The following is a 22,331-nucleotide window of genomic DNA, read 5'->3' as shown; positions in this document are numbered from 1 at the left end:
ATTAGCCTAGTGGTTAGTGCAGCAAACTTTAATCATGGGGAACTGGGTTCAATTCCCACTACAGCTCTTTGTGACCCTTGGCAAGTCACTTAACCCTCCATTGCCCCAGGTACAAATAAGTACCTGTATATACTATGTAAATCACTTTGAATGTGGTTCAAGAAAGGCAGTATATCAAGTCCCATGTCCTTTTCCTAGTTAGTTACACTTATACGGTTGGTATAGTTATTTTTCATGGCTTGTTTTGACTGCATTACGTGTTTTCACATGTTGGATACCTAGAATAGTAGATAGTTGGTGTCTAGGCATTTAAATAAATAAACTCGAGATGCGCACACTCTGCCAGAGAGACTCACTGCATGAATACCTGTGTTTCTTCCAGTATTTCTGGTTGACTGTTTGTGCTGCTTGTCCTACTATTGTTTCCACTCTCTTCAATACTTCTGTTCCTACAGTGGAGTCCTTCCGCTATCTAGGCATCATTCTTGATATTCCATTTTCTGTTCACAAGCAGATTTCTAATGTGTTATAGTCAGGCTTTTTGGCCCTATGTCAACTGCATACTTTACACAGCCTTCTTGAAGTTTCCGTTAGGCATACACTGATTCATGCTTTTTTAATCTCACACTTGGGACTACTGCAACATAGCTTATGCAGGGATCACTCAATACCAACTCAGGAGATTTCAGATATTTCAAAATACTGCTGCTAGCTTTCTCTGTAATGCTCGTAGAAACAATCATGTATCTCCTCTTCTTAAAAACTTACACTGGCTTCCTGTTCAATATCGAATTCAATTCAAGGTCCTTTGCCTAACCTATAAGGCCATTCACACGGAAACCCAGCTTACGTGTCAAAGTTAACCATTTGTAAACCCTCAGTCGGGTCCTTAGCTCACTTGATTTCCATCGTTTGCTACTTCCTGTCCCAGCCCATTATTGGGGGTGCTCAAGCACCCACAGCACCAGTTCCTATGGTGTCTTTATTGTTGATGTGTCCCCTCGTAGAGATGTCAGAGTTTTTGATTGGGGAGGTCAGTGAGCGTGAGAGAATAGTTGTTCATACTCTTCATTGGAGGAGTCTCCAGAAAAAGTAGCTGTGAATACAACCATAGATTCTCCAGCTCAGAGTTCTTTCTCATTTGTCAGCTAAGAAGGTGATTTGGGTTTGGGGATAATTAGAAATGACTAAGCTAGATCTTTCGAATTATTCCTAATATTCAGCAGCACTATATAAGCATGTAGAATATCAAGGCCTCTACCTATGTGTTATGGCACAAGATCAAGAATATTGGTACTCTGGGGGCAATTTGATTACTGGGTGCCTCAAAGGAGTGGAGGAGTGGCCTAGTGGTTAGGGTGGTGGACTTTGGTCCTGAGGAACTGAGTTCAATTCCCACTTCAGGCACAGGCAGCTCCTTATGACTCTGGGCAAGTCAATTAACCCTCCATTGCCCCATGTAAGCCACACTGAGCCTGCCATGAGTGGGAAAGTGCAGGGTACAAATGAAACAAAAAAGTAGGTGCACTGATGCTGAGCATCAATACTATAACAGAGTATGTGCGCCAAGATGTCATTAGAGAATACTAGTGAAAGTCAGCATTGATTCCCCTAAAGCTAGATTATGCCAGGTCAATAGATGGCGAAAATGTTCCCAACAGAGTTTTCCTTTTTACCCTTGCAACTTGGAGGCACGTCCGTGCCACTCCCATGCTCCACCATGTGTACACCCTGTTGCAGTTAGCACAGAGTACACAAACAGGCATAAATGCCAATTATCTTGGCATTTATGTTCGAATGTAATTAAGGTACCAAAATTCAGTTTCATGGACCTCGGCAGCAACTTGTTTCATATAGAGACACAACCCTATGATTTGCTGAAATCATTAGTCCAATGTTCTCTCATATAATTTTAATATGTACACTTATTTACTATCTTATATCAAAAACAATCTGAAAAAGATCACTTATCTTTAGGGGTGGGCTACGAGTAAGAATTTTAACCATGATTAATCGCGTGATTAAAATTTTTGATTTCTTGCTTGATCGCAATTAGTCTACCCATTAATTTTGGGCATTTCTCTCACCCTTTCCTACTGGCTTTCTCCTATTGAGCAAAAACATCTCTATCTCTCTCATCCTCTGTTTCTTTCTCTCATTCCCTCCTCCCCAGCCTTCACCCAGATTCTCTCTTGCCCCCTTCCCAACCTTCACCTACTTTCTCTCATGCCCCCTTCCCCAGCTTTCACCCAAATTCTCTCATGCTCCCCATTTTCTCTTCTTCCTCGCAGCTTCAAAGTCCTTTTTCTTCTCCCTGCATGGTGATCAGGCTCTGCAGATACTTGAGCCATGCAGTGCAGGAAGTTGGGGAGGTCTTTTAGTTTCAAGTCCCGTGAGACTCTCATGGGACTTGACATTGCAAGACTTCCCCAACTTCCTGCACGGCGTGGCTCAAGTATCTGCACAGCCTGATTGCCATGCAGGGGAAGAAAATGGACTTTGAGGCAGCAAGGAAGAAAGGAAAATGCAGAGCCCGAGCTGTTGAGGTAATCACAGGGGAATGGGGTGGGTCCATGTTTAAAAAATCAGCTGGCGGGGGGTGGGTCCATGTTAAAAAATCAGCTGGCATTAAAATGCAATTAACGTGTTAAAATATTAATGCTTTAATCGCATTATTAACATGTTAATTGCCTACCCCTATTTAAAATGTTGAAGAGGAGGAGGAAGACCCTAGCCCCAGGGTTGCCGAGAGGGGGGAGCAGGGGGGACAAAATTCCCCGGGCCTCCAAGGGGGGCCCGGCGCTGGGGTCAGGCCACTGGTACTGCAGTCGCCGGTCTCACCTGCCTGCCTCCTCAGCTCCGGGCCCCCTGCATTCAAAGCGGCAGTCGCAGATCGCTTCTCTTCTGGCCTTCCCTTCCTGTGTCCCGCCCTCATGGAAACTGGAAGTTACATCAGATGAGGGCGAGACACAGGGAGGGAAGGCCAGAAGAGACGCGATCTGTGACTGAATGAAGGGGGCCCGGAGCCGTAGAGGCAGGCAGGTGAGACCACGGACTGCAGCGGTGGGGGGAGCGATGGGGGGCAGAGGCAGGGCAGCGGGGGGGGGGGGGGCCTAGTCTCTCGGCTGCCCTGCCTGGCTCACCTGAGGCTGGTACAGAGGAACCCATGGAACTAAGAGAACCAGAAACTACAAACTTTAGAGACTATGAAGGTATGAAGCTGAGAGAATAAAAGATAATGCTCTGTAGATAGAAGGACCAAGTCCTGAAGCAGTGGTTGCAAAACATGGCCCATGTTGGCTGGGGTCCATATAGCGGCTTATAACATTATAAAGATAAGTGAGTTTTAAGAATGTTTTTGATATAAGATAATAAATACATTTGCATATTAAATTATATGAGAGTATATTGGACCAATGATAATTTCAGCAAATCATAGGGCTATGTCTCCATGTGAAATGAGTTGCTGCCAAGGTTCATGAAATTGAATTTTGGTGCCTTAATTATGCCTATGGTCAAGCACTGGGTTTGAATATATATTCTGTTGCTATATTATCCCCGCTTATAGAGAATTTGGACTTTAAGTGGATTTAACTTTTAGGTTTGATCATTTATGGTGGCCACAGAGCTGACATAGATTATCATGTCTAAATATGGCAGATAGATGTGTAATGTATGGTATTCTGTAAGTTATAACATCCAAATATATATGGTCACTTTAAACAAATTAAAACATGAGGAAAAAGACCTGAAAACTCCCAAACGCTTACTACAATTTTGGTGTCTTCTACGCCAGCAGCAAGACGGATGGTCATCACTTAAATATATGAGACCATCCTTTCCAGATGTCGATACACAACCCCTGAGGAAGCCGTTTTGAGTGAAATGGGCCTGGCCGCCGTTGGGTTAAGTGCTCGACCTCTTTTATGTTTCATAAACACTATGATTAAAATGTCATGAAACAAGAATTTAATCCAATAAGTGTTGTGCTGCAAAATTGGGAATTGTCGTGTGAATAGAAATTTAAAAATCCTAAAAAATGTTTTAATGTGAAAGGACATAATAAATTAATAAAAGTAATAAAAAAATAAATGCAATATCAATACCACAAGGTTTTTTTAGACCAATGATGAAGGACACAACCCCAGTAGAAGACGCCGAAAGCGTTTGGGTATTTCGAGGTCTTTTTCCTCGTGTTTTAATTTGTTTAAAGTGACCATATATATTTGGACGTCATTACTGGACTCTTCATCAATTGTTGGTTGTTGAAACATATTTAGAGTTTCAGTTAGTTTTCTGATTATTATTCTGTAAGTTATGCACATAAGTTTGAGTCCCATCCATGCTCCGCACTTGTGTATGTCCCCTTGCAAACATATTATATATGTTAAGCAGGTATTACAGAATGGCACTTAGATGGTATGCTGGCTATATGTGTGTATGCACATATACACTAGTATTATAATGCATAACGCATGGATAAATGCTAGTGCCTGGTTTAGTGGTTCCCAAACCTGGTCCTGGAGGCACTCCAGTTAGTCAGGTTTTCAGGATATCCACAATGAATATTCATGAGAAAGATTTGCATTCAGTGGAAGTAGGGTATGCAAATCTCTCGCATGAATATTTATTGTGGATATCCTGAAAACCTGACTAGTTGGGGTGCCTCCAGGACCAGATTTGGGAACTACTGGCCTAGTTTATAGAATTACACCCCTACTCCCACCCCGAAACATATAACGCTCCTGGATATTGAAAAAGGCACCTATGTTTATCACGGTGAAAAACGTATAACTGTTGTTTGAATACCTAAGTTTCTTCCACTACACACAAGAGAGAGAAACTAGGAGTGGTGTTTTTGACTTTCTAAAATAGGAGTTCTCAAATTCAGACATCAAGGTCCATAACCCAGCCTGGTTTTCAGGATTTCCACAATGAATATTTATGAGATCTATTTGCATTCACTGCTTCCACGGTATGCATAGTCATGGTAGAAATCCTGAAAATCAGGCTAGATTGTGGATATTAAGGACTGGATTTGAGGGCCCCTGTTCTAAAATATATACAGGGACCAAAAGAAGTAGTAAGGGTTCCCATTCATCACTTAGTAATGGAGCAACATTCGAGAATGTGGCATTCCCGCTGTCTGTGCCTCTTATTGAACATTAAGTATAAGGTGCAGCAAGTTCCAGAATTTAATGGGGTGAAACTGTCTCACCAGTTTGTGTTTCTAGAGTAAAACAAGATGTTGTGAAGAGATCAAAGGGCCATTGCAGCATACCACCGGAGAAAGACTCTAAAACCCTTTCAAAGTGCAATGCTTAGCTAATGTATAACTGCACACTGTTATACAAGATCCATTACTGTCTGTAGTCAACTCAAGATGTATGCAAAATATTGTCGTGGGAAACGAAAATAAAAACAGGCAATCACATCTCTGCGTATGACTCCTTTGAGACATCTTCAAGAGTGTGCTATGTAAATGTAGGCATATATAGATTGCCTTGGTTAAGGGCTTTGGGGAAAATTCTAGAACTGTGTCTCTATTCTATAAAGGAAATTAGGTGCTATGTTTTTTTTCTATTATTTAGATTTAGCTGACACCTTTTTCAGTAGTAGCTCCATATGAGTTACATTCAGGAACAGTAGGTATCTCCCTACCAGTGGAGGGCTCACAAACTAAGTCTGTACCTGAGGCAACAGAAGGTTCAGTGACTTGCTCAAGGTCACAACGACCGGCAGTGGGACTTGAATAGGGCTTCCCTGGAAGTCTGCCCAGTGCTCTAACCACTAGCAGGTCCAACTTTAAGGGGTGGCAAGAAGGGTGCTTGCCCTGGGCCCCCATGCCACAGAGGGGCCCCATGATTGCCTCAAACAGGAGGCATAGCCTGCAGGTAAACTTTGGAGTCCCCTCCCACAGTTTCTGCCCTGGGTCCCTGTGTTTCTAACACCAGCCCTGACCCCTAGGCTAATCCTCCACTCTCCCCTCTGCCAGGGTGTATACCAGCATATTTGCTTATTTATTTAGATTTTGCTCACACCTTTTTCAGTAGTAGCTCAAGGTGAGTTACATTCAGGTTCACTGGGTAATTCCCGGTCCCTGGAAGGCTCACAATCTAATTTTGTACCCGAGGCAATGAAGGGTTAAGCAACTTACTCAAGATCACAAGGAACATTTATGCCAGCCATAATGTACAGTTATATGCATAATTGTACACTCTGCCCAGAGTCCACACATGTGCCTGCCAACCTGTAAAACACACACTATCGCACACGTGCATTATTCTGATCATTCATGCATATAACTGGTGCATAAATGTTAGTGCTTGTTCTATAACATTCCCTCCTTAAATGCCTAAGGGCAGGTGAAACCTAAATAGATAGGACAGAACATAAAGCATAACGGTAAGCGGACAAATCATCTCCTTATCTTTGGTCTCTATTACCTGTGTCCTTCCCCTGAACCCTTCAGTCCTAGGTTCTGTATTCCTGTGCTTGCCATCTTAGCCCTCCATGTACAAGTGACAAGCTTTTTTTTTTTTAGGAAACGTTAAAGGAAATAATGCATCTAATTAAAGACCATTGTTCAACACTGCAAACGCTAATGGCAGCTACCACAGAGTGAGCTTCCAATTCAAAGAAGACAATTTTCTCAGTTTTGCAGAGAGGAAAGAGGAAGTTCCAGAACAAAGGCTTCATGAAATGAGGCTATAAGAAGGAAGACTAAACAGCAGCAGCAGGAAATATTGTTTCAGGGAAGGCATGGTAGGTGTCTCAAATACCCTTCTGGACTGTGAGGTGGATGCAAGAACAGTAAGGGTCTCCAAAAAGGTATGGGTAAGTAGGGGCAGACCGACAGTGGTCTGGGTCCCTGGACATTAAAGGTCATTGGGCCCCCGCTGCCACTCTGCTTCTGCTACCACGCTGCCCCCACCTTTGTTTCCAGCACCCCCCTGCACAATACAGCCTCCCTGAGCCTACCTTGCCCTGGTGATCTAGTGGTCTCTTTGGGGGCAGGAAAGAACCTCACTCTTTCCTGCCTGCTGACACTGCTCTATCCTGCGCTGCTACTTCTTCTTCATGGCTGCTGAGACTTCCCATGGTAGTCTCGTGGGTCTCGGCAGCCATTTTTAAGATGCGGCAGCATCAGGAAGAGTAGTGGCAGCGGGCAGGAAAGAGTGAGGTTCTTACCTGCCCCCAAAAGACCACTAGACCACCAGGGCCCTTCAACATAGGCCCAGGAAGGGCCCACCGAGGCACTGCCTGGTTGCCTGGATGATCTGTCCATCTTTGGGGATAATAAAAGAGGATCCTTAGGGAGTAGATGAATAGCCTAATGGTTAGAGCACTGGGCTGAGAACCAAGAAAATCAGAGTTCAAATCCCACTGCAACTCCTTGTGATCTTGGGCAAGTCACTTAACCCTCCAATGCCTCAAGTACACACTTAGGGATTGATATTTAGTATAGTTTAAGTGGCTGGAGGGGCTCCTGCCCACTTAAACCATTCTGGGTGGGCGCAAACTGTCCATATTCAGTGGCACTAAACTAGGCAGCGCTAGTGAGTATTGACTCTAACTGCCCTGGCATGATTCAAGTAGTGCTAGGGTGGACCTGGAAGATATGTCAGCGCTGGCACATCATCAGCCAATCCTACCAGTGAGGTTTATAGGTGCTGGCGCCTGCATAACTTCCAGGACCCCTGAAGACCTGGATATTCAGTACTGGGGACCAGATATGGACTGGCATTGAATATTCAGTTCAAATTTAACCTGTGGCGATATTCAGACTGCAGGAGGTACTACTACTACTACTGGGCTGCCTCCCGTGGTTGGCACAGAGCCTGAATATTCTATGCCGGGCTGTTTCCGGTGACTGGCACTAAATATCCGGGTGGCTTTTGGCTGGTTTTTCAACATAACCGGCCAAATTGAGATTCAGCACTGGCCAGTTAAGTTGAAACCGGCCAAAGATAGGCTTGCTATTTCAGTGGCCTAATTTGGTTGCCAAACTTAGCCAGTGATGTGCTGAATATCGGCAGACAGCCAGTTAACCAGCTATATTCAGCGGGAGATAGCCAGCTCTCTCCCGCTGAATATTGCTGGATAGCCAGTCAAGTGCCATTTAACTGGCCAGGAGCCGTTCCTGGCAAATTAAACGGTTTTAAATACTGGCAGGAGTATCTTTAAATCTGCTGAATTTCAGGGGATTAGATTGTAGGCCGTCTACCATAACTCACCTTGAGCTATTACTGAAAAAGATGTGATATAAATTCCAATCTCTTCCCTTTTATGCTTCCTTTTCTCCAGTTAGCTGAACGTAGGAACATAAGTAATAATTCAGTATTGATGGGATAGGATAGCCAGGCTCCCCATGCTCCCTGGATTCTTTGTGCAAAAGGGGAAAGGGAGGGCCTTAGAATTCAAAAGTTATCTGGTGCAAGTCCTCATTAAGAGAGACAAATATCACATAATACATCTGTTTGGGTTCTTCAAATATTAATCCTTTACTGGTACCAGGTGCAAGTGAGCAAATTCACACAGAGGGTACCTGGTCCTGGATTAGCCTTGTTGAAACAAATAACAGGGCCTACTGTCCAAAAATCCAAAAATTAATTCAGAAATCACAACCCATAAATTCAAATCAGGCAGAGTCTGCACTCATCATAGACCTCAGTTTTCATTCCAGTCCTTGAGGGCCACCAGCAAGTCATGTTTTCAGGATATCCCTAATGAATATGCATGAAAGAGATTCGCATACATTGGAAGTAGGAGTCATGCAAATCTCCCTCATGTATATTCATTAGAGATAGCCTGAAAACCTGACCAGTTGGCAGCCCTTGTGGAATGGAAGTGAAGACCAAGAGACTAGGGGTGTCTTCCTTCACTACCCTCTACCTATAAGGCACTTTCCTGAAAAATGAGACTCTTTTTCTTGGGCTGCAAATTCTGGATGCAGATCTGTTGGCAAAAGACACTCTCCTTCTGACAGACAAAAATCATGACCTCCAGCGACATAACACAATTGAGCAGAATTTTTTGTTGCAGGGCAGGACACCATATATCTCCCCAGATAGAATCTTCTATTCTCCAGTGAAACTTGGAAGCAAGGAGCTAACTCCTCCTCACTCCTTTTCCCTTCCTTGGTCCTCTCAGTCTTAAGGCTTGTTCTAAACCAGTGCTTATTAAACAGGTACAGAAAGGACATGATCCCCTGCATGTGTGGGCCAATGATGTCTCTATGGTAGGGCTGTCCAGGTTGCAGTCTCAAATGCGGGTTTGGGGCTGTGACCCATAATTTGAGAAACTCTGCTCTAAGCCCTAAGAGCCTCCCAATCCAAAAGACCTAAGCACCCCTGACCTTGAACCCCAATCACCTTCTTAGTAGAAAAATGAGAAAGATCCTGAGCTGGGATGTCTATAGTTTTATTCACAGCTACTTTTTTTAAACTGAAAATTGACCAGCTATTTGTCATGTTTTGAAAACGTTTAGGGTATGTTAAATTTTTTTCTGGCACAGAAGTAATTCTAGCTGGGGATAGGCGTGAAGGGTCTGACAAAATGCCCATGGAGACCTCTCCATCTGAGTTGGTGTGCCGGCAGTATTCAGGCTCATCTCAAGATTCCTCAGAGAATGATATAAGAGTAACTGGAAATCCACTCGTCAAGGTGACCAAAGTAGTGAGAGCACAATAGGTTTGGAACTTAGAAGACAGCTCTGTGGGTGCCAGTAGGTGTTGACCACCCCCCAAACTCCTTCATAATTTGTATTGCATTTCATTTTGAAATATTGGCGGCTATGGTTTAAGCTAGTTCCTGAAGAAAACGTCCATTAAAATTTATTAGCCAGGTCATTATTCATCCCTGGAAATGAGTTATGAGAAATACATCTATTTTTTGTGTTCTACTGGATCCTTGTGACCCACACTGGCCACTGTCAGAGCCAGGATGCTGGGCTCAATAAGTCTCAGTCTGACTCAGCATGGCTCTTCTTATGTTATGTTCTTATGAACTGAAAGAATGTTCTCTAGGGATTATTGGCCCTCAGGGTTCGAGTAGCTCGGTGATAGATGTGAGAGCACTAGCCCAGAAGATTGCTGTTTAGGGCAGGTGTAATCTGTGATGAAGACACCTGAAGCACTTTGAAAACTAGTTCTGGCTATTGGGTAGGCCTTGGTATGAAAAGGTTCTTTATAAACTCTTGGAAACCAACATTAAACTCATGCAACTTCTCTCTAAATGTATGTTTATGGGATATAGTTGGAGATGATTCACCTGCTTCTGCAGCTAACACTACTGACATCTTATGTTCTAAGGAGTTGAAGAATTTCTTGGTTTACCAAGTTTTGAAGGTTCAATAGATGGTTAAGATCTGTGATGGCATTAGTGAGCTGTCAGTGCTGTGTGATGTTCTATGAATACAGCTTCTATTCTTAGGTGTTGATATTTTGTAAATGTAGGTGTTTATTTTCCAGCTAATATGAGATCCTTTGAGGGTATGAAAAATCTGAGTTTAATCATGCCACTAGTACTATTACTGGATATCTTTTCTGGTGGAAGCAAATTTATAAATTTGTGAGCTGCGGAGTCATCTACATGGAAATGACACAAAAAGAGGCAAAATCCACAAAAACAGAAGGGCGTATCCAAGGCAGATAAGCTGATGGGTGAGATAGTACTAGTGCAAGTGTTTTTTTTTTCCAGTATTTTGGTCCACAGCCACACCCTGATTCCCAGCTGAAATTAGTCTGTACCTTTTTCTTCCATGCATGTCAAGTTATTCAAAGTCATTAAATCGCAAGAGGATTGTGAAAAATTACAAGAGGACCTTACGAGACTGGGAGACTCGGCGTCTAAATGGCAGATGACGTTTAATTTGAGCAAGTACAAAGTGATGCATGTGGGAAAGAGGAACCTGAATTATAGCTACGTCATGCAAGGTTCCACATTAGGAGTCACAGACCAAGACAGGGATCTAGGTATTGTCATTGATGATACGTTGAAACCTTCTGCTCAGTGTGCAGCTGTGGCTAAGAAAGCAAATAGAATGTTAGGTATTATTAGGAAAGGAATGGAAAACAAAAATAAGGACGTTATAATGCCTTTGTATCGCTCCATGGTGCAACCACACCTCGAATATTGTGTTCAATTCTGGTCGCCGCATCTCAAAAAAATATATAGTGGAATTAGAAAAGGTACAGAGAAGGGCAACGAAAATGATAAAGGGGATGGGACGACTTCCCTATGAGGAAAGGCTAAAGTGGCTAGGGCTGTTCAACTTGGAGAAAAGGCAGCTGAGGAGAGATATGGATAGAAGTCTATAAAATAATGAGTGGAGTTGAACGGGTAGCTGTGAAGCGTCTGTTTATGCTTTCCAAAAATACTAGGACTAGGGAGCATGCAATGAAGCTACAATGTAGTTAATTTAAAACAAATCGGAGAAACTTTTTCTTCACTCAACGTGTAATTAAACTCTGGAATTCGTTGTCAGAGAATGTGGTAAAGGCAGTTAGTTAGCAGAGTTTTAAAAAGGTTTGGATGGCTTCCTAAAGGAAAAGTCCATAGACCATTATTAAATGGACGGGGAAAATCCACTATTTCTGGGTTAAGCAGTATAAAATGTTTTGTACTTTTTTGGGATCTTGCCAGATATTTGTGACCTGGATTGGCCACTGTTGGAAACAGGATGCTGGGCTTGATGGACCTTTGGTCTGTCCCAGTATGGCAATACTTATGTACTTATGCAACTTTGTAGCCTCAGCTGAGTCTGTGCAGGCTGAATTATAGCACCCTCTTGGCCTCTGTGGGCTGATAATGCTATTCTTTTCATTTTGGGTTTTTTTCCCTTGCAAATGTGGGGACTGCTGGGTTAAAAATAAAACACCCGTTTTATTTTTATTTTCCACTAGGGTTGTTTATCAGTTAAAACCTAAAATCAGAGGTACTATTTATGCTATGCAACTTTGGGTGATGCAGCAGGAGCTTCTCAGTATTGTCTCTGCACAGGCCCTAGCAACCATAGCAATGCACTGCATTACTTTCTATGGTGCTGTGGTTTTTCTCTGCACTATCACTGGGGCTCTGTTTTTCTTCCGTGACTTTGGAGGAGGCTCTTTCCCTATTCCATCTGCTTTTCTGTCTGCACTGCTGAAAGTGGTCTTTACCTATGCGCCACATGAGACTTTGGTGCGTTTGACAGAATCCTCCCTCACTCTTTTGCTTAAGACTGGCATTGTTGCTGTCATTGGCTGAACCTGGATGCTTACTGTGTGACACACACGTGAACTCAGTCCCTCTTAATGGGGGTCTGAGCCTTTGTGGACATGGGAGAATTGGGCCTACTGGTCACTGCAGACTTTTCTGAAGAAGAGAAAGCAGATGACTTAGGTTTTGCTGGTCTTGGAGGTGAGGTGGGAAATGGAAGAAATTTACATGGCCTGAGTTTTCTACTCCTTCATGCCCTGAGAGACATCTTTGCATAGATATGACACTGAGGCATGTTATATGAGGGTTATGTTGATTCACGAGCGAATTAGTAGTTACACTAGTCCGAGCGGCAGCACTGCATGCTTCAAGGTGTATTGAAATCTGGTGCTATATTTGAGAGCTAGAGTGTTGAACACATCCATTTTGAAGAGGCTCCTGAGGCAGGCCGCTGTGGCCAAAACACGATTCATGTCGAGTCTATTGGTTGTTTGAATAAAATTACAGTATGATTCACACATCATCTAGCTCGAATTTTTTGGTGCCATCTTCACTGTGTTTGCTTGACTTTTACTTTGCGAGGGACTTTGTTCTGTTTTTGTCGATAAGAGGGGCCTAAAGATATCACACAAACGTCTTGGGTGTCTGAGTCCATTTTGCAGCCATGGAATGGGCATTTCTTAGTACCTGGTTGATCTGCCATTGTGACTTCTGCAGAGGCTGATTCAAAGTTAATTTTGAAAGGAGAGAAAGTTTTAGGGATGAGTCTTCTCTCTCTCTCTCTCTTTTTTTTTAAATAACTGTAGGTGTGGCAGTAAAAAAAGAAAACTGCAGGGAAATGTGGGAGCTGAAAAAACATGTCCAGTCAACAGTACAAGCAAAATTAAACCGTAAGTGGTTTACACAGGTGGCAGTGCAAGAACTCCCACATGTACTTAGAAGTTTTTCAGTATTTCTGAGCTTTGAAAGAATTACTGCGACCTGGTGCTGTGGACAGCCCTGATTTGACAAATTTCCTTGAGAAATCGCATACAGAGGCTGTGATACCAGCTACACTATTAGCACAGCTTACCTTAGATTCTGACAGAGATTGTTTGCTTAAATTGTTTTTTAAGCATAGGGATGCTCTGTTTATGACTTATAAAATACGAATGTATCCTGATGTGTCGAGAACAACTCAGAAGAAAAGATGGCAGTTTTTACTTTTAAGACCTCAAGTGTTGCAATTGCGAACAACCTTTGTGCTTAGGTACCCTTGTAAATATGTAATCACTCACCAGAGTTATTTTTGAGTCCCAGCAACTGACTAATTCCTCTCAGGCAAATTGCCTTTACTTTCAAGTACTCCACAAGGTCCGTCTTCCCCATCCACACTATGAAGTTATACTTAGTCTGACTTTGAGTGTTATCTTTTTTTTTTCCTTTACATTATTATTTAGATCTTTTTCTTTGCTTTTTCCGAGGCTTCTCCCCCATTGAAAGTGCACTAAATACAATATATGATTATGATTGTTTTTATTTGATTATATAGAATTTTTGTGCTTGTTTCAATCCTTTTATCTGTCTGGTTTCCATTTCTGCCAAAGGCTAGGACCATGGTTTCAGTTTCGGCCAAAACTGACCATGTGTTTTTGGTGGAAGCCGAAAATTTGTACTTTGCCTTTCTTTCCTATCTACCTGTAGGTGCCCCTCTTGGGCCTATCTTACAATCTCGGGCAGTCTAGGGGTATAGACAGGGCAGGAGTGATCCTCAATTGCTCGTGTTGCCTCTGCTCTCAAAATGGCTGCGACACTGTTGCAAGAGGTCACGGCAGCCATTTTGAGAACAGAGCTGACAAGGGGATCAATCCTGTCCTGACTACACCAAAAGGGATTGTAAGGTAGTCTGGGGGGAGAAGCAAAATCTTTGCATTTTTGTGTGTAATGTGATAGTAGGTAATGCAGTTATGATCTTGCATAGTACTTTATATGGTAAACAGAGTGCTCCAAATAAATGCTTCTGATACAAACTTTAGCAGGAATTTAAATCCGTAAATTTGGGATGATAAGCTCCTTAAAAATGAGCCTTTCTATGGAGATATAACATCAGCTGTCACTCGAAATGTGGTGCAAAGTCAGCCATTGTGAAAGCACTGTGGCTTTTAGTTTTAATTTTCATTAGCTGAGGTCCATGTGTGCACATTTTGCTTGGAGATAATTTTTATACATATATTCTGGCTTGGATACTATTTGGGTGATTCTAAAGAATTGCCAAGCTCTGTTGGGTTTGATGAAGATGTAGCATTTTAATCAAACCTGTTGCGTGCAAAAGCTAGATTTTATGAGAAAAGAACCTGCAATGACTGTTTTCAAGCACAAATACTGGTCAAGCTTGTAGTGTTAGTAGGGAAATGATATTACAGTGAAATGAAGTTTACATATTAGAAAATAATTTGAGAAATATATTTGCTCTTGATTGTAATTTTTCAGAACATATGTTCTACACATTCAGTAACATCAGTGGGTTTTTTTTCTATATTGTGGATTAGGCTGGTATAATGTCTGCAGTGTAGACCAGTGTCTGTACACCTTTTCCTTATTTTAGTAAGAATCTATATCATGCTTGTTCTTTATCTAAATATAAAACAGGAAACATTTCAATGCTACTTTCTGTTGTTGCTTGTGCACAGTTTGGATAAGAATAAAAAGCTGGTAATCATGATTTTCTTTTATATGCTCTCACAAAGTTCCTGTCTCAGAGGATATTGAACTACATCTGCATTGACTAGGGAACCTAAATGTGCCAGACTTGTTGAAAAATCTTTGTTAAAATGGCTCTCCCAGTTGTCAGCCTGTGCTTGCAGTTCCTGGGACTGGAGGGTAATAATCTCATGTGGGTTTAGCAGAGGGCTGCCGACTGCAAGCCCTGACAATCCCCAGAGGGCCTCATTGATTCACATTCACACAACCAAACTTTAGTTTTCAGTTTTGGTCGAAACTAGGTGATACAGTTGGTAGCAGTTTTGGTTTCATCTGAAATTGAAAAAAAAACCAAAAACATTTTGGTTGGCCTCTAGTGTAAATGTTAGTGCCCACTGAGTATAATAAGTCTATGAGTATAAGGAAATGTCGAATATCCCAGCTTATCCTGGAGAGCTGCCATACGCCTCTACTTAGGAGGCCATCTTGAATCCCCTGTTTCCTGTCCCTAATCAGTTATTAATCCACATAAGAATAGCCATAGCCAAATGAAGAGCCGTACTGGGTCAGATCGATGGTCCATCTAACCCAGTATCCTGCTTCCAGCAGTTGCCAATCCAAGTACTTGACAGACTCTCAAACAGTAGCAACTTCCCATGCTACTGATCCCAGGGATAAGTAGTGCCTTTCCCAAATCTATGTTGGATTTCCCCATGTGGGGTTCCATAGGGATCACCGATTTCTCCTTTATTATATAATATCTATATGAGTACTTTGTATATGATTCAGCTTTTACCAAATGAACAAATTTTCTCGTATGCTGATGATATATTTCTGCTGATTCCTGTTCATGCACATTTTCATTTGTTTATAGAGAGGTTGTCAGCTATTTTGAAGGAGATTCAATGTTGGTCATTTAAAATAGGCTAAAATTAAATATGGATACAATTAAATTTTTATGACTCAGTATGAAGGTAGATCATATTCCATCCTCTATTCAATTATTAGATGGTATGACTTTTAATGTGGAAATAGTGTCTAGAGTATTAGGCGTTGTGTTGAACTCATCTCTGACTTTTGAACCTCAGATACATTTGGTAGTTAAGAAGTCTTTAAATTGAAACAATTACGGCATATACGATCTAATTTTTATCAGAAATATTTTAGAGTGTTGGTTCAGGCAGTGATTTTGTCAATGTTGGATTATGGTAATGCATTATATACAGGGCTGTCTTCTAAGCTTCTAAGAAAGCTGTGTTTGATTCAGAACACGGCATCAAAATTGATTTATCATAAATCTAAATTTGACCATGTGTCCCCTTTGCTTTCGGACTTGCAATGGCTGACGGTCGATGCACGAGTTAAATTTAAAATGTGTTGTCTGATTTTCAAAACTTTGGTGATGTTCCTGATAATTTTTCTTTTTTGATTAAAGTACTAGTTGAATCTCGTAATAATGGACATTTGATGTTGTCTTTTCCAACTGCTAAAGAGGTATACATTATAGGAACATTCATGAAGGGTCATATTATTATTATGCAGTTATGCAATGGAATGCTTTGCCTTTGAATACATGTCCGAGTCCATCTTATGGTACATTTAGAAAGAGATTGAAGATTTGGCTTTTTTTAAAATATTGTTTAATATCTAGTATTTATTACTGTATCTTGTTTCAAGTTTGTAACCTGCTCTGAACCTATAGTTGCAGGGATTTTGCAGGATATAAGACCTTGTTAACATAGAATAGCATAGCTATCTTAGAAATGAAGAAATATAGAAAAATGAAGGCCAATAAAGATCACATGGCCCTTCCAGCCTCCTCATTCATGCCATCTACTGTCCCTTCCTCTCCCTTAGAGATTCTATGTACTAGTCCCAAGCTTGCTTGAATTCAGATACAGTATATGGGAGGCCAGTCCACGAATTCATCACCCTTTCCATGAAGAAGCATTTTCTTTGGTTACTCCTGAGTCTGTCCCTTTTCATCTTCACCCTATGCCCCATCATCCCAGAATGCAATAGCAGATTATGGACTTTTCTTCTAGGAACTTGTCCAAACCTTTTTTAAACCCAGATATGCTAACTGTATTACCACATCCTCCAGTAACAAGTTCCAGAGCTTAACGATTTGTTGGGTGAAAAAAAACCTTTCTCCTATTATATTACCATATAACTTCATGGAGTGTCCCCTAGTCTTTGTACTTTTTGAAAGAATAAACAATTGATTCAAGTTTACCCGTTCCACTCAGAAGTTTGTAGATCTCTATAATATACCCCTCAGCCGTCTTCTCCAAACTGAAGAGCCCTAACCTCTTAAGTCTTTCCTCATATGAGAAGAGTTCCATCCCCTTAGTCATTTTGGTCACCCTACTTTGAACTTTTTCTAATTGTGCTATATATATATTTTTACATATGGCGGCTAGAATTGCACATAAAACTGAAGGTGAGGTCGCACCAAGGTGTGATAGAGAGACATTATAATATTCTTTGTCTTTTTTTCTATCCCTTTCCTAATAAATCCTACATTCTGTTTGCTTTTTTTTGGCCACCGTTGCACACTGAGGAGAAGATTTCAATGTATTGTCCACAATGGTGCCTAGATCTTTTTCTTGGTTGGTGATTTCTAAAGCAGAACCTAGTATCAAGTAACTATGATTTGGATCATTCTTCTCAATGTGTTTACCTTTGCATTTGTGCACATTAAAGGCCCTGTTCACTAAGCCTTGCGTTAGTGTTTTTACCACATGCTAACCATGTAGATGCCCATAATATTCCTATGGGCGTCTACATGGTTAGCGCGCACTAACTTTTAGCATGCAGTAAAAACCCAGCATACCTTAGTAAACAGGGCCCTAAAATTAATCTGCCATTTGGATGCCAGTCTTTCAATTTCCTAAGATCCTCCTGCTATTTGTCACAGTCTGCATATGATTTAACAACTTTGAATAGTGTCATCTGCAAATTTAGCCACCTCACCTTGCTTTATGTACAGCATTACCTTTCAGTAGCAGTATGGTCTCTTTAGTGCATTTTTTCTAGCAAAAAGGGTGCCAGTACTCAAATGCTAGGCTGCACTTCGGGAGTGGGGTGATCACTCAGGGACCCACCCCACAATAACCAGGTCGACTGCAACCAGTTACAGAATCTATGACAAGGCAGAATTGGTGTGTAGAGCCTGAGCTCTTTCATTAAAACTTGGGATCCATGGGTTAATTGTAGCAGACCATGGAAAAGGTGCCGGTACTCAGTACCCCCAAGTACCCCCTCGAAAAAAGCCCCGGGTCTCTTGTCCCTTTGTACACATCTTTGGGAACAATTTGCCCCTGTGATTATTCTATAAATAGTTTTGATATTATACAGAATTTTAACTGTTCCTCCAGGGTGCATAAGAGTTAACTTTTTAAGACAGTTGGGGATGCTAAACTCAGCATCTTCTAGTAGCTATATAGAAGTGATAAGTAGTAGTAGTAGTAGTAGCATCCCTCCTTGGACACAGTGAGGGGTTTCTCAGTACTGGGGGTCCTCCATCACTCACAATGTCCAGAATTAGCATCTATGCCAGTCAGGGCCACTGAGAGACTGAGCCGGGCCCGGAGCAAGGCCACTGCTGGGCCCCCCCCCCCAGGATCATCACCGCCACCTCTGGCCCCCCCCAGGATTGTTGTCATCGCTGCGCCCCCCCCCCCATGATCGTCACCACTGCCAGCCCCCTCCCCTCCCCAGGATACGCTGCCCCACCATCCCCGTTCGCTGCTGCCAGCCATCCGCCATAACTGTTAGGTACCTTGGCTGGCGGGGATCCCAAGGCCTCCAGTGCTGCTCTTCTTCCTTCTGCCTCGTGGCCTTACCCTGTGGCTGCTTTTTCTCTCAGGTCCCGCATGCGCGGCATGAGGGTAAAAGCAGCCACAGGGGAAAGCAATGCAGTAGACTGAAGAAGAGCAGCCTGCTGTGTCTGTTCCTCTAGGTCCTCCCCAGCCTTCAAGGGGGGCCCGGTGCTGGAATTTTCTCTATCCTGCTCCTGTCAGAACACAATCACCCAGTCTCGTCAGGAGCAGGAGAGAGAGAGAGAGAGAGAGAGAGAGACCCTGGCGCTGGGCCCTCCTTGGAAGCCTGGGCCTGGGAAGTTTGCCCCCCCTCTCGGCAGCCCTGATGCCAGTGTGCTGGATACTGCTGCTGTAACCTCTGTTAAGCTCTTACATTAGGTGTTGAGCAACTTTTAAAACTGATTTTGTATAGCCTTTTTTAAGTGAGGCAGTGGTCATAGGAGCCAACTTTGTGGGTGAAGTGGGTGCTTGAACACCTTCGATATTGAGCAACCTCTGACTGTGTCCAGGGAGGATAATTTCCATTGGGTTTAACACCCCCAATCATTTTGAAAAGTTGGCTTCTATGGGAGTGGTTTGCTAGTTTTTAAAATCTGCAAGTATGCATCCAATTTTAAAGGATTCCTGGGTGGATCCTCTAGATTGCAATAACTATTGTCCTATATCTAGCATCCCATTCTTGGGTAAGATATTGAACCAAGTTCTATGTGGACAGTTACAAGAATTTCTTGGACTCTTATGGTATTTTGGACACACACTGATACCACTCTTCCAGCTTTGAAGCAAGCTAGTAGCACCTATGTAATACAAATTTTAGATTTAGAAACAGCATTTGATACAGTGCCACATAGTGTATTGTTCAGTAGATTGTCAGAGGTGTCATGTTGGTCCACATATTGTTAAGTAGTTTTTATCATTACCCAAGCGTCTCAGTGGACATTAATCAATCTGTCTAATTTGCATTAAACTGAAGCCTTCCACAAAGTTCTGCATTACCATCAGTGTATTTAACTTAAACATGGCTCCATTCTGTAAATGGCTACAGCACTTGGATATAGATTTTAGATTATATGCTGATGGTCATTTTTTAGTGTTTATTTAGGTCTGACTGACACTACGCTAGTTACACAGTTTATTGATGCACAAGTCTGGTTGTCTGAGAATGGTAAGAAATTGAATGTAGATAAAATCTGAAATGATTATTGTTCACAGATGATCAGATTTTGCACCCCCCCCCCCCATTAAAAGAAGTTCAATGGAATTTCTGAACTTGTATGCTAGTAATTCTAAAATTATGATGGATCCCAGATCACAAAAATTGTACGATCTGCTTTCTTTAAATTAAGAATGCTTCATAGGCTGCATCCATTTTGGCTCCAAAAGATTTTCAAGTCACAACTAGCATATAGTGCATTACAGTAATCTAACATAGGAAGCACTGCATCACATGAGTTATCAGCTACTGCTCTGAGGCCATTACAGATCCTTCAGGATGCCTGTGTGATTTGTGATAGTAGACCATTCTTCTCAATTTAAGTAGCTGCTTTTAGCATTCAAAGCTTTTAAATTTTGATAGTCTAAGGGATTTGCATTTGGCTTTTCACTGGCACATTACTTCTCATGTGCCTTGTTCTCAACATGTAGCATGGTTGGACTGCCCTTCCATTAGGGAGGTATAGCTCATGGCTTCAAGGACCTAATTTTTTTCTGTAAGTGGGCTTCTTTATGGAATAAAGTGTCCCCTGATTTGTGCCAGGAAAAACAGTCTGTTAATATTTCAAAGAAAACTAAAGGTTTACCTGTTTGGCATAGCTTTTTCTGGCATGAAATGCCTGTTGTTTACCTTGGCTCTGATACTCAGACCATGGGAGATAACCAGGCTGTCTCCTATGGTCTGAGTTGAACCTGGATATTCAAAGCCAGGCCATTTCCAGTGACTGGCGTTGAATATCTGGATTTTTTCAGGCAGTTTGAAGCTAACCAGCTATGGTGATATTCAGACATAGCCAGTTATCTCTAAATTGGCCGAAGATATACCGGGGTTTGACACGGCCAAATATGACTGCTAAACCTGGTTTAAAAATTAGCGAATAGCCGGTTATATCGTGTGATATAATCAGTTAACCGTGAGCCACTATCCACAGATATTCAGCGAAGGATAGCCGGTTACACCCCGCTGAATATCAACATAGTCGGTTAAGCGCTATTTAACTGGTCAGAATCTGTTCTGATTGGTTAAATAGCACTAAATATCAGGTGGCTTGTCTTTTTAGATATCCTATTGACTAATTTTTGTATTTGTATTTTTAAAATATTTTTATTCTTTTTTTACGAATGTCAATAATGACGTTTTTATGTGTGTCATTTGATATGTTCTGTTTGATGTCTATGTTTATTGTAAACCACACTTACATGTAATGAAGGTGCAGCATATAAGTCAGTGGGGGCTGAAAAGTGGGGCTATGGAAGAAAAACACAACCACTTAGTAACATAGTAGATGACGGCAGAAAAAGACCTGCACGGTCCATCCAGTCTGCCCAACAAGATAACTCATATTTGCTGCTTTTTGTGTATACCCTACTTTGATTTGTACTTGTGCTCTTCAGGGCACAGACCTTATAAGTCTGCCCAGCACTATCCCCGCCTCCCAACCACCCGCCCCTCCTCCCAACCACCGGCTCCGGCACAGACCGCACAAGTCTGCCCAGCACCATCCCCACCTCCCAACCACCAGCCCCGCCTCCCAACCCCGGCTCCGGTACAGACCGTACAAGTCTGTCCAGCACTATCCCCGCCTCCCAACCACCAGTCCCGCTGCCCACCACCGGCCCTGGCACAGACCGTACAAGTCTGTCCAGCACTATCCCCGCCTCCCAACCACCAGCCCCGCCTCCCGATCCTGACTAAGCTCCTGAGGATCCATTCCTTCGGCACAGGATTCCTTTATGCTTATCCCACGCATGTTTGAATTCCGTTACCGTTTTCATTCCACCACCTCCCGCGGGAGGGCATTCCAAGCATCCACTACTCTCGCCGTGAAAAAATACTTCCTGACATTTTTCTTGAGTCTGCCCCCCTTCAATCTCATTTCATGTCCTCTCGTTCTACCACCTTCCCATCTTATTGGTAAAGCTGGTCCTGTGGCTAGGTATGGATAAACTGGAGTGCTGGAGGGAACAAAGTGGGGATCACATATGGTCTCCTACCCAGATGATGGAATACAGAAGTGGAAGACAAAAAATACTATTCTAAATAAGGAGGCATCTAATAAATGGTAATTAGGGTGAGAATTCTGTTGCAATAACATTTTCCATGTCATTTTTACCCAACATAATAGACAAAAACCTGAACGTTCTTCTGCATCATAAACAGTGCACATGTTTCACAAATAATGTGCTCCCTTTCCAAAGCCTGCACACTATTTACAATTTGCCTTGAAACAAAGATAATTTTTAAAAAATAACAAAATGAAATGAAAATTCCCGTAAATGACACAGGAAACTAAACAAAAGGAAAGTTTGTGCTGCACACACATAGTGGTCAGGTCATACTCTGAGCTAGGCAGGTGAAATTAATTCTTGACAGTGTAGACAGGATGCATGGGTTAACTGCATGGGCCTTTTTCT

At 42.2% G+C, this 22,331-nt stretch overlaps 1 protein-coding gene across 24 annotated transcripts in view; it reads right to left on the bottom strand.

Annotated features, from left to right (window-relative positions):
* The window catches only part of NRXN2 (neurexin 2), a 1,346,335-nt gene that overhangs the window by 26,625 nt on the left and 1,297,379 nt on the right, over window positions 1-22,331 (bottom strand). For 9 of the 24 annotated variants that reach the window (XM_030218509.1, XM_030218503.1, XM_030218508.1 and 6 more), the window contains one exon: window positions 21,587-21,595. The exons of the other annotated variants lie outside the window; for them this stretch is intronic. In XM_030218509.1, the coding sequence (XP_030074369.1) occupies window positions 21,587-21,595 (9 nt within the window). The remainder of the gene's footprint in view (window positions 1-21,586; window positions 21,596-22,331) is intronic. 24 annotated transcript variants of the gene reach the window in all.

The sequence above is a fragment of the Microcaecilia unicolor genome, chromosome 11, assembly GCF_901765095.1.
Source record: "Microcaecilia unicolor chromosome 11, aMicUni1.1, whole genome shotgun sequence".
NCBI lineage: Eukaryota > Metazoa > Chordata > Amphibia > Gymnophiona > Siphonopidae > Microcaecilia > Microcaecilia unicolor.
Note: the sequence above shows the minus strand (reverse complement) of the source record. Positions and strands in the feature narration are given on the sequence as shown.